Here is a 12,112-nt window from a genome sequence, read left to right as displayed (position 1 = left end):
CTTACAACTGTTTCCTATTTTTTGGTGGGGGAAATTTTTCTAAGGCATGTAGCTTTCTCCAGGTCCCTATTAATGCCGGCTCAAGAATTTAATTTCTAATTTTACAAGTTCATATTCACTATAATTTTAAAGTGATGCCTCCTGCTTGAAGAGCAACAGTTTGGAGCTTTTTTTGCAAGTTTTCATTGGATATAAATAAATCATCTACATAAATAGTTAACCTGGAACTCAACTCCTCCCCTAACACAAAGTCCAGAGCTCTAATAAACACTGCCAGAGGTGTATTCGGTCCAAATGGAACTACTTTGTATCGATAACATTTCCCGGTAAACAGGATTGCTTTATATTCATACGATTCTAGACTTAGTGGGATTTGCCAATAGCCAGCAGTCATGTCGAAGCTGGTTAAATACCTCATTATGAAATTTTTGCAACATTTTGTCCAGATTTTCAGGCCTGTCCACCTCTCTTTTTACTTTGTTTCGAGTTTGTGCATCAATGCCAACATGTACTCCTCCATCCTTGTTTACAATAAGTGGACTGATATATTTGCTGTTACTGTGTTATATCACTCCTCATTCCATAATCTTATCTGTTTCATTCTGTACGGCCTGTTGTTTAGAAAAAGGTACCGAATACGGTTCCACAAAGATTGGATCATGATCGAGAGTTGCAATACAGTATCCAAAATTTCGAGCCAGTCCGGGTTAGCCGAAAATGATCTACTGTTGCTTTCTAAGATAGTAATAAATTCCGCTTTCGCAGGGCCAGCAAGAAATTCTGTACACGTGCGGTGCTCCTGCACATGTGCAACTTCTGGGTCACAGCGTGCATGCCGCAGTCAGCGTTCATGTAGTGCATGTTTCTATGCACAGATGTTGCTTTATCCACATGCTGGGGTACTCTGTACCAGCGCATTCTAGTGCTCTTTCCACAATTTGCAAGCCAACCATGGGAAGGTAATTTACATATTAAAATATTTAAAATACTGTCACAGTCTACTCATTGAGATGTCTACTTTTACGTTACCAGTTTAACCCAGTAAGACAAGAATACAGTTATCAACCATGGGTTTTTATTAAAGCAGCTTGACTGACGGCACGCAAATACGCGTAATGTTTTCGATCTAGTATTTAAGAAAGAGAGCAGTCAGCGACTTCCAGCGAACCTTATTCATGATTTCAAATAACATTAAATTAATGCAAGGTTTTCTATAACTAATTCTCGGTGCCCTCAGTTACACCCACAGAATTTCTGTCTCACTGACCTCTGAACAGAATGATAATCGCAGACCTCTCGATCACCTGCTGTTTCAATACCATTATCAGTTCCGTCTAAAATCTGCATAATAACAGACAATTAGATGAAGGTTATTGTTTATCTACTTCAGCTGAGCGTAGCCCTTCACACATTAAAAAAAAAGCACTAAATGTAAGTGTACATTGGAACAATCGGTTTAATGAGCAATTTTCCTGATAATAATGTACCATGGAGCAGAATGATGCAATAATGCACAGTTAATAAACAATAATTTTTAATTATGAAAGGAATAAATCCAAACACGTTTATCACTGGTCATGAGGAATGATATAGTTAATATCGGGCATGAAAGCTCAGCTCGTTGGCGAACGCAAGCAGTTGTGAAGATTTTCATCACTTATGCTTGATAGAAACCTTGATTTATTCATTTTCATCACGCTGAAAAACATATCCCAAACATATGTCAACCCGAACATGGACATACGTCTCGCGGCACCTTTGTGCAAGTATGGAAATTCTTGTTGTGAAAAATGTTCGTAGAATTCTTCTGTACTTTGCACTGCAAAGAACTCGTCCTTCAGTCTTGCACTGCACTGTAGGTCGATCAGTTCCATCTGTAGATCATTCGGAGCATCTTCAACTGACGATGAGAACGGTCGAGCAAAGAGGCGAATGGCAGGAGACAAACTCGTATCATCTGCAAATTGTGCTCGAAATTGTTCCTTAATTTTTACAATTATTGATACGTATTCTTGAAATCTAGCACTTTCATGGACCTGTTCAAGAGTCTGGAAATGTGCAGTGTTTTCTGTTGTTAGCTGGCGCTCCCAAAGCGCAAGCTTCCTTTCAAAGTCATTTACTCTTTCCAACATGTCAGAAATTAAATTATTTTCACCTTGCAAACTGACATTCAGGCTGTTCATGTGAGACGTAATGTCCACAAGAAATGCAAGGTCTGATATCCAGCAAGGGTCTTCCAACATAGGTTCACTTTTTCCCTTGTCGTGTAAGAATGTTACTATGACCAAACATAAATCAAAAAATATTTTCAGCATTTTTCATCAACTGATCCAGCGTACTTCAGTATAGTACGCTATGTCGCCGTACTCCGCTCCTAATTCCTCCAAGAACTGCCGAAACTGGCGATGCGTATGCCCATGTCTCTTCAGGTTGTTTACAGTATGCACAATAATTTGCATGACATTTGCTAACGTTACTGATTTTGCACGAAGCGCCTCTCGATGCTGAATGCAGTGAATTCCGTATGTCTCATTTGTGCGCCCTAGCTTTTGGCTCCATCTGTGGTCACTGAGACTCACCGATTCCAATCCATACCGACACCATCAATCGCTTGCTCGACAGCTTGGAGTAAGTCCGCACCTGTAGTAGTCCCTTTCAAAGGTAGTAAGTCCAAAACGTCTTCTGTTACACAAACTGTGTTATCGACACCTCGTATGTATATCACAACCTGGGCTGTATCTCTAAGATCTGTTGCTTCATCGAGCGCAACGGAGAAAGCACCAAAGACTTTAACCTTATTTATTAGCTGCCTGTGCACATCGCCGGCCATGGCACTGGTACGTCGTGTCACTCTTTGGATAGACTCATTTCTTGAAACCTGCTAACGTTCGTGGGAGACACAAGCTCTGCAGCATCAGTCAGACACCCTTTCACAAACTCCCATTGGAAAAGGGTTTCCCAGATTGTGCAATTCTGATTGTGCAATTCTTAATGCAATCTTAAACCTTGCCCACAGTGAAGATTTAGTGTGTTTGTCATTCTGGAAAATTGAAAACAGTACATTGTACAGCATACAGTAAAATAGACATAAATGTAACACAAGAAACTAAGAAGTATCAGTTACTTTGACGTACTGTAAAATCGAGTTGATGTGTCTCATCCATTTTCTTCAGGACATTTAATTTTGCTTGACGTTCTTCACTGTTGAGTACGCTACACTCGTCTTTGTGATATGTATTGTAGTGTCTTTCAATTGAAAACTTACGCTGGCTGCCTATATTCGGTGGCACACTGAGTTTTCACCAATGGCTACAAAAAAGAATTGCAGTACCCAGTCATTTTTAAACAACTGAGAACATAGATCTACATCTACATCTACATACATACTCTGCAATCCACCATACGGTGCGTGGCTGAGGGTACCTTGTACCACAACTAGCATCTTCTCTCCCAGTTCCACTCCTAAACAGAAAGAGGGAAAAAGTACTGCCTATATGCCTCTGTTTTTTTTTTTTTTTTTTGTCATCAGTCTACTGATTGGTTTGATGCGGCCCGCCACGAATTCCTTTCCTGTGCTAACCTCTTCATCTCAGAGTAGCACTTGGAACCTACGTCCTCCATTATTTGCTTGACGTATTCCAATCTCTGTCTTCCTCTACAGTTTTTGCCCTCTACATCTCCCTCTAGTACCATGGAAGTCATTCCCTCATGTCTTAGCAGATGTCCTATCATCCTATCCCTTCTCCTTATCAGTGTTTTCCACATATTCCTTTCCTCTCCCATTCTGCGTAGAACCTCCTCATTCAGGCAACACCTGCACTTTTTTCCAGTCGCTCGGGACTTTACATTGGGCAAGAGATCTGCGATAAATGCAAGCTAAGTAAGGAGCCAATGGAGTAGAGTACTCTCTGTAGAACCGAATTGGAATCCCATCAGGACCTGGCGATTTATTTATTTTCAACCCATTCAGCTGCTTCACATCCCCATGGATGTCTATCACTATGTCCTCGACACGGGAATCTGTAAGAGACTCAAACGGTGGTATGTTTGTACGATCCTCTTGCGTGAAAGATTTCTCAAATGCTAAAGTTAAAATTTCAGCTTTCGTTTTGCTGTCTTCGGTTGTCAGGCCAGACTGATCAGTGAGTAACTGGATGGAAGCCTTCGACACGCTTACCGATTTTACGCAAGACCAGAATTTCCTTGGGTTTTTAGCAAGATCTTTTGCTAAGGTATGACGGTGGTAGTGGTTGAATGCTTCGCGCACCGCTCTTTTTACAGCAGCACGAATCTCTAACTAACTTTTGCCTGTCCTCATTCTCCTGATCTTTCTTGTACCGTGAGTGCAACTTCCTTTGCTTCCTGAGAATTCTCCGAATTGCGCTGTTAAACCACGGTGGGTCTTTTCCGTCCGGAACCCACATTTTCGGCACATACTTGTCCAATGCGTGATTTACAATGTGTTTAAAATTTGCCCGTAATACTTCCACATCCATCGTACCGGAAGTCAATGAAGTTGGTTCATTTACTAAGTGGGATGCTAACAACTGCTTATCTGCTCTTTCTAGCAAGAATACTCTGCTAGCCTTCTTGACCAACTTTTTAACTTTCGTAACCATAGTTGTAATGACATCATGATCACTAATCCCTGTCTCCACACTGACACCGTCGATGAGATCTGGTCTGTTCATGGCTACCAGATCTAAAATATTTCCATTACGCATTGGCTGTCGATTTAGGTGCTCCAGACAGTTTTCGGATAATGTGTTCAAAAGTAATTCACACAACAGCTTGTCTGTACCACCTGTAATGAATCCATAGACATCCTAGTCTATACTAGGTAGGTTGAAGTCGCCTCCGACTAATATAGCACGATCCGGGTACTTCTTTGATACAGAATGTAGACTCCCTTTGAATGATTCTAGAACTGTCACGGTGGAACCTGGTGGCCGGTAATAACACCCCACAATTAACTTTATTTCCCCTATCCCTGTTAAATGTGTCCAGATAACTTCACTATCACACCCTACTTTGACCTCAGTAGACACAATATTTTTGTCAACTGCAATGAAGACAACACCTCCTACGGTGTCTAATCTGTCTTTCTATTACATGTTCCAACCCTCACTAAATATTTCAGAACTTCCTATCTCAGGGTTCAGCCAGGTCTCAGTTCAGAGAATAATTTGCGCGCCACACACTTCCTGGTGGGCAGTAAATTCAGGAAATTTATTCCTAACACTCTGGAAATTTACTGCTAATATCTTGATAGCTGAAGTGTCTTTACACAGAGCGCGTCCTGATTTCTCTGCCTGCACGTAGACTGGTGAGTGTTCATCAGGACACCTCGCACTACTGCCTAGCCTAAAAAAAAACCCACGTGCATGCCACAAGTACTCTGCTATCCGAGTAGCCACTTCCTTTGTGTAGTGCACCCCTGACCTATCTAGAGGCGTCCCACAATTCCCCATCCAATAGCGCAAGTCCAGAAATCTGCAGCCGAGACCGTCACAGCCGACGAAGCCTCTGGTTGAGACCTTCCACTCGGCTCCAAACCAAAGGACACCGATCTACTCTGGGAACGATGCTGCAAATAGAGAGCTCTGCTTGCACCCCGCGTGGGAGGCCAGCGGTCTTCACCAAATCCGCCACCCGCCCGTATGAACTGAGTATTGTCTCGGAACCCAAGTGACAAATGGCAGGCATCATTGGTGCCAACGTGAGCAACTACTTGCAGGCAACTGCACCCCGTACGCTCGATAGCCGCAGGCAAGGCCGCCTCCACATCTCGGATGAGGTCCCCCAGCAGACAAACAGAGTGCATGTTGGATTTCTTTCCAGCCCTGTACGCTAGTTCCCTAAGGGACTCCATCACCCGCTTAATGTTAGAGCTCCCAATAACCAGCAAGCCTTTGCCCCCTGTGCCTGCTTGGGCCCTGCTGAAGGAATGGTCACCTGCCCGCTGACAGGACGAACGGGTGAGGCCAGCCTCCACATTGGCCCTCCGCCTCGAGCGACGCGAATGCGTTGCAGTCCGCCACTCACCCTGAGGTGAGTCCTCTGCTTTTTCACAGTACCTGCCATTTCTCAGTACTTCTCTGTTAAGGTTTCGGACACCAGGGGTAAACGGGACTGGGTATGTTGCGGTCTTGCTTGTACCACATAGCCGGCCAGAGTGGCCGTGCGGTTCTAGGCGCTACAGTCTGGAACCGAGCAACAGCTACGGTCGCAGGTTCGAATCCTGCCTCGGGCATGGATGTGTGTGATGTCCTTAGGTTAGTTAGGTTTACTTAGTTCTAAGTTCTAGGCGACTGATGACCTCAGAAGTTAAGTCGCATAGTGCTCAGAGCCATTTGCACCATTTTTTGTACCACATAAACAGGGAAGTGGAGCCGTCGCCGTTCATTTAGGACACATGTCTAATAACAGATGTCACTGTCGTTTGCTGTCGCACATGTGCGCACATGATCAGCACGTCCGCATGTCTGCAGTCATTTCCACTTTGACCACCTTAATACATGACACATGGTCGTGTGACTGTTTTCATTTATGAAGAAGTCCTAAGTACGATACATGTGAATGCTAGGCTTTCAGTTTGTCTTGTTCTCATCGTGAAAGCTGGTTAGTCCAAAGACTGTGTTTATGTATACATTTTCTGGGAATTACCTATCATTTTGAGTAAAGAGGTCCACGTGACAGTTTTCGATTGTGCTCCGGTAGCGCCGAATATAACCTGTTGCGATCCCGCAGTTGCTTCACTCAAATTCGTATGTTTCATGCTGTCCATCCACCCTACACTTTTCGTCAAACTCTTTTTCCGCGCCGTTTATAATGTTGTTGGATGGCAAACCTGGCTCAACCAGCACTGCTTAAATTATTCATTTCTTAGGTACGTTATACATTATCACTGAATGACCGTCAACCCGGGCGTCCACCTATATTCCGCCAAGTGTCAGCAGCTCGTGGTCTTGCCGTAGTGTTCTCGGTTCCCGCACTCGGAGTCACGGGTTTGATTTTCGGCGAGGTCAGGGATTTTCTCTGCCTCGAGACGATGTGTGTCCATCATCATGTCGTCATCATTGGCGTCAACTGAAAGGGATTTGCAATACGGCAGCCTCCCGCCCAGCGCTGCCAAATGATCATTTCATTTCATTCCGCCATGTCACTAGAAAGCCAGCACACTATCTACAAAATCACGAAACCAGCACCATACTTGAATAGTGACACATTACTGATTGTGAGCACATTCAGACATTAATCACAAATTCACGTGGTAGTAATGCAGAAGCCGAGTTGACTTTTCCGTTAATTCCCCGTCTAACGCAGCCCACAGACCTTTGTCGCTAACTCGGCGAATGATTGTTGCCGCTAGCGCCGAGGAAAGTTGGAATTTTAAACTCTCCCGCAAGGACCAAAAAAACTCTTAAAGTTAGTACATACTCTTAGCACTGCGTAGGACGAAGTTCGAACATAATGTAAGAGGTACGACTGGCAGCTTGCATTACCAAATACAATTTTTTCTGCTGTTTGACACAGTTGCACTCAAAGATTTTGATTTGTGGGGACAATTTCTACATAACATTGTCCATCTCAAACACGTGCCTCAAACAATTTATAGCTGTTAATGTGATCTTCACAAAATTTTTCATTCCAGAAAAATTAGACGTTTCCCATTGGTGTAATTAACATTGGACTCTGTCGTTGGAAATGCTAATGTACAAACCAATTAGGGCACGCGTATATAATAGCAATAACTGGTATTTTAATATTTGTACGGATTAGTAACGCTTATTCAGGTTTCAGTAACGTTACTAAGACAACTGGTGTAAGTTTCATCTAAACGTACTTGTTATACAATATACTGCGTACGACATTGCAGAGCCCGTGTTATTCCGAATCACAGTACGAAGTTCCGCTGCATATGCTTGTGTCTCCAATGGAACAGGCACTACGGCGACTACAGCGTGTACTCGTACATCTTAAAACGTCCCCTTTGAACAATTATACATGACTGTGCTTAAACTGACACACAATATTTTGTTAGCGCAACGCAATCTGACTTTCAAAATTCCCTACAAAAGAATGGCCCTAACTAACATTAAACTATACCTTTCACAAATCACTTACCTCACAAAAATCTTCGCTGCTCAAGCTACTGCAATACAGCGAGCGCCACTACTGCCAGCTAAATAAAAGATTCAAACTATGGAAGGCACTAACTACTGATAGGGATAGTTAGCAAATGAAAGATATTAATAGAGAACAAACAATGTATTTACCTTGATATCATCATATATAAATATAGCAGTTCATGACAAATTTCAAAACTCCGCCATCTGTCTCCCCACATCCACCACTGCTGGCGGCTCACCTCCAACTGCGCAACGCTACGCGCTGTTCACAGCCAGCTGCCTAACACTACAATGGCGAGTATTACAACAATGCAAAGCAGCCACAGACTGCACACAGCGCAGCCAGTGATTTTCATACAGAGGTGGCGTTGCCAATAAAAAAAACTTAAACAGCCTACTTACAATCTGTACAGGTGAGACATTTTACCTGGAAGTCGTTTGCTTGATGTCGGCGAATAAATACGATATTGCGACCGGTCGCGATAAGCGAGAAACACGGCTTCGAGTCCCGGTCCGACACAAACTTTCACTGTCGTCATTCCACTGTACATCTGATGGTTGTCCGTATTCGCGACTGCGGAAACGTTTCTCGTATTTCATAGCACCTGTAGTCGCCGCTTTGCCCGTTCCTTCGGAGGTGCACAGGAACTTTGCATCGTAATTCGGAATACCACAGGCACTGCAGTAACGCAAGTAAATTCAATGTTAGTCTGTATCCGTAAAGATAAGATTGTGGCGGTAACTCTGTCATTGACGCAAACTTCCGATTACCCTTCCAGGAAAAAAAGTCAAATGTAAATAAATACAGCCCATCGAAAGGAGGAGAGCAATGGGCAATTCCGTTGAGTTCTTACTACTCAAAGTGAAATCAGTGAACCGCTGTATCGTAGATCGTATCTCTGCTTAGCAACATAAACAGACGGGGTCGGGTGTTCCTTTATTGTCGGGGCACAAAGTTTCCAATACCGGCTCCATGGCCATTGTTCGGTCTTCACAGCTGAGCTCTTTGCCCTCTACCAGGCTGTTCTTTACATCTGCCGCCACCGACATTCTGCTTATGTCATCTGCTCAGATTCCCTGAGCGCCATCCAGAGCCTCAGTGATCCGTACCCGGTTCACCCTTTTGTACACCGGATCCAACGCTCTCTTCAGCAGCTGGTGGACGTCGGTACGCCGGTTAGCTTTATGTGGGTTCCTGGCCATGTCGGTATCCCTGGGAACGAAGCTGCAGATGCCGCGGCCAAGGCTGCGGTCCTCCAGCCTCGGACAGCTTCTTGTTGTGTCCCTTCGTCCGATTTTAGCAGGGTCATTTGTCGGCGCGTTGTGTCGCTGTGGCATGCCGATTGGGCTGCACTTACCGACAACAAGCTTCGGGCCTTAAAACCTCTTCCCGTGGCTTGGACGTCCTCCTCACGCCCTTCTCGGCGGGAGGAGGTCGTTTTAGCAAGGTTAAGAATTGGACACTGCCGGTTCAGCCATCGCCATCTGCTGACGGCTGCGCCGGCGCCGTTCTGCCCATGTGGGCACTTGCTGACGGTTAGACACATTTTAATGTCCTGTCCTGATCTTAACACACTGCGCCTCGATCTTAACCTGCCTAATACTTTCGATGCCATTTTAGCGGATGACCCACGAGCAGCTGCTCGTGTTCTTTGTTTTATCAATTTGACACACCTCGCTAAGGACATTTGATGATGTTTTTTAATCCTATGCCTGTCAGTCTGTCTTTTATTGTGTTTTCCCTTTTAGTTGTTGTCAACTTGTGCCTCGCGGTGCATTCTTAGAGTAGTCAGGGCGCTAATGACCATTGAAGTTGTGCGCCCGAAAACCACAAAAAAAAAAAAAAAAAACGTAAACAGAGATCGCAGTTTGGTTCGCACTGCTAAATAATTAAAAAAATATATTTGTATTACGGACAGTTGTGCTTTGGGCGGTGTCCATTATCGTTCATAGCCTTTCGACAAGCAATTACACAAACGTTTCGTTTGTCTGGGACCAGAATAGCGGCTTTTGCGGCCGCCCTGACCGGGCGCGCTGTGGCGCTTCTGTTTGGGTTTTAAGACTTTACATCCAGTCTCTGCGTTACAGTGTTGTGTAAAACTGATTCTGGTGATGCAGCATTTTAGTTTCCTCGTTTTCGCGAGCTGTTAACTGCTGACATGGCAACCATGTTTCCCAGAAAGCGTACCCCAAGATTTGGATTTGACAAAGCAGCCCGTAATGTTCAGCCAAGTTAACTGGAAACTCATGACTGGATCGTTGACGTTATTGGCGTTACTTCGGACCAGACGCACACTGCTTATTATAACTTGGAGCAATACTGCTTTTTTGTGAAGCTGCTTTCCTCGTTGGTGCTGGAACGGGTTTTGCAGAAATTTGAAGGAAAAGCTGAATTCCGCCATCGCGATAATTCGGTGAGTAGAGTTACCATTTCAAATGCTGATGTTGATTATAAACAAGTCAGAGAATGTAATTTGCCCCCTGAGGTAGAAAACTGCTGCTTAAAAGACGTATTATCTAAATATGGTGACATCAGACAAATTTGAAATGAATGGTGGTCAAGCCAGCATAGATTTGTTCTGTCGATATGCATGTCAAACAGAACATTCCATATCATATTTTGGTTTGTGGCTACAAAGCGCACGTTATATACAATGAACAGACTTTGATTTGTCACATATGAAAGTGATCATCTCCGGCAAAACTGTCCAAAAAAAAGTTTGTATTGCAGAATAATTTACAACAGCGTGAAAGGTTAACACTGGCTGATCTTGTGACCGAAAATCAATGACGGGTGGCGATCTTTCCAGCATTACGGGAAACGTGGACGACGGGCCACAAAATACTTGAAGCATTTCCACCTTTACTCAGGAAAGACACTGCAGACAATCCGGCTGGAAAAAGTAGAATAGCCACTAACAAGAGACGTCGAACTTGTAACGGCAGTAGCACAGATGAAGAAGATATCAGCCTGTCGCTGAAAGCTGTAGGTGACATTCAGAAAACAGTACTGGAAACTACTGTTTCAGACAATATTGTCAGCATGGATTCAAACTCTTGAGTCAAGTGCATCAGTAGACAAATGGAATCCGCCACCATCACCCGAACAGGTCAAAGTGACACTACAGTCCCACTCTGTAGCGCTGGCCGCGCCAGTAGATGGCAATGCGCTCGTCTCGGTGACGCGACAGCCCCGCGCTGCAGTAGCCGTACGTCGACCAGCGCAGACAGATTCACTCGCAGATGCAACTGAAACCAAACGTGACGAGGTAGCGAGTGATTGTCAACAACAGGCGACGTCACAGCCCAAATCCCAAGGCGAAGAAACGGAGTTTTACAGCAATAGCACACAAACAGCAAACGAAAGTGATCATAGAAGTGACGGGGCATTGGAAGAACGTTTGCAAACTGCGTCTGCGCCGCCTTTGGCAGACGAGATGAGATGGTGGCACACGACTGCCCCTCAGATCCACCGACACCGCCCTCAGTGGAAAACTGCTCAGGGGGTGGGCGTAACAGACATTCGGTGAAGGCCAGAGTCAATGCAAATCGCAAGAAAAGTAAAAAGAAAGGGTCTAATGCAAACCGGGACGGTGGTCTCCAGTCAGATTCTCAGGAAGTGTCCGGCATGGAGTGGCATGAAATGAAATGATAGACCAGCGGGGAAAAAGGTCACTTCCCTATGTTAGTCATATACGATTACCATGTTAAATATTAATAGGATACAGTCGGATGTTAAAATAGCTGCTCTGAAACAGTTTCTGTATGAGTCAGCGACGGATATTGCTCTCCTACAGGAAGTGGTATTCCCACGATTAAATTTGTCCAATTTCGTCGATTTTTGCAATATTTCCACTGAAAAGAGTGTTGCACGGCCATTTTACTTAGAGAAGGCATCCCCGTACATAACGTTGATAAATTGGAATCGGGGTGAGGTTTTGGAATAAACGTAGCAGGAGTCACTATAGTCAGTTTATATG

General features: G+C 44.3%; 1 protein-coding gene across 1 annotated transcript in view; it reads left to right on the top strand.

Moving 5' to 3' along the window:
* Nucleotides 1–11,784, top strand: part of LOC126426470 (protein roadkill-like) — a 31,052-nt gene extending 19,268 nt beyond the window's left edge. Inside the window, exon 3 of the mRNA XM_050088382.1 lies at nt 11,565–11,784. Coding sequence (XP_049944339.1) covers nt 11,565–11,784 — 220 coding nt within the window. The remainder of the gene's footprint in view (nt 1–11,564) is intronic.
* The last annotated feature ends 328 nt before the right edge of the window (nt 11,785–12,112 follow it).

The sequence above is a fragment of the Schistocerca serialis genome, chromosome 11, assembly GCF_023864345.2.
Source record: "Schistocerca serialis cubense isolate TAMUIC-IGC-003099 chromosome 11, iqSchSeri2.2, whole genome shotgun sequence".
Classification (NCBI taxonomy): Eukaryota; Metazoa; Arthropoda; class Insecta; order Orthoptera; family Acrididae; genus Schistocerca; species Schistocerca serialis.
The sequence above is the reverse complement of the archived record's forward strand: the minus strand, read 5'-3'. Positions and strand labels throughout refer to the sequence as shown.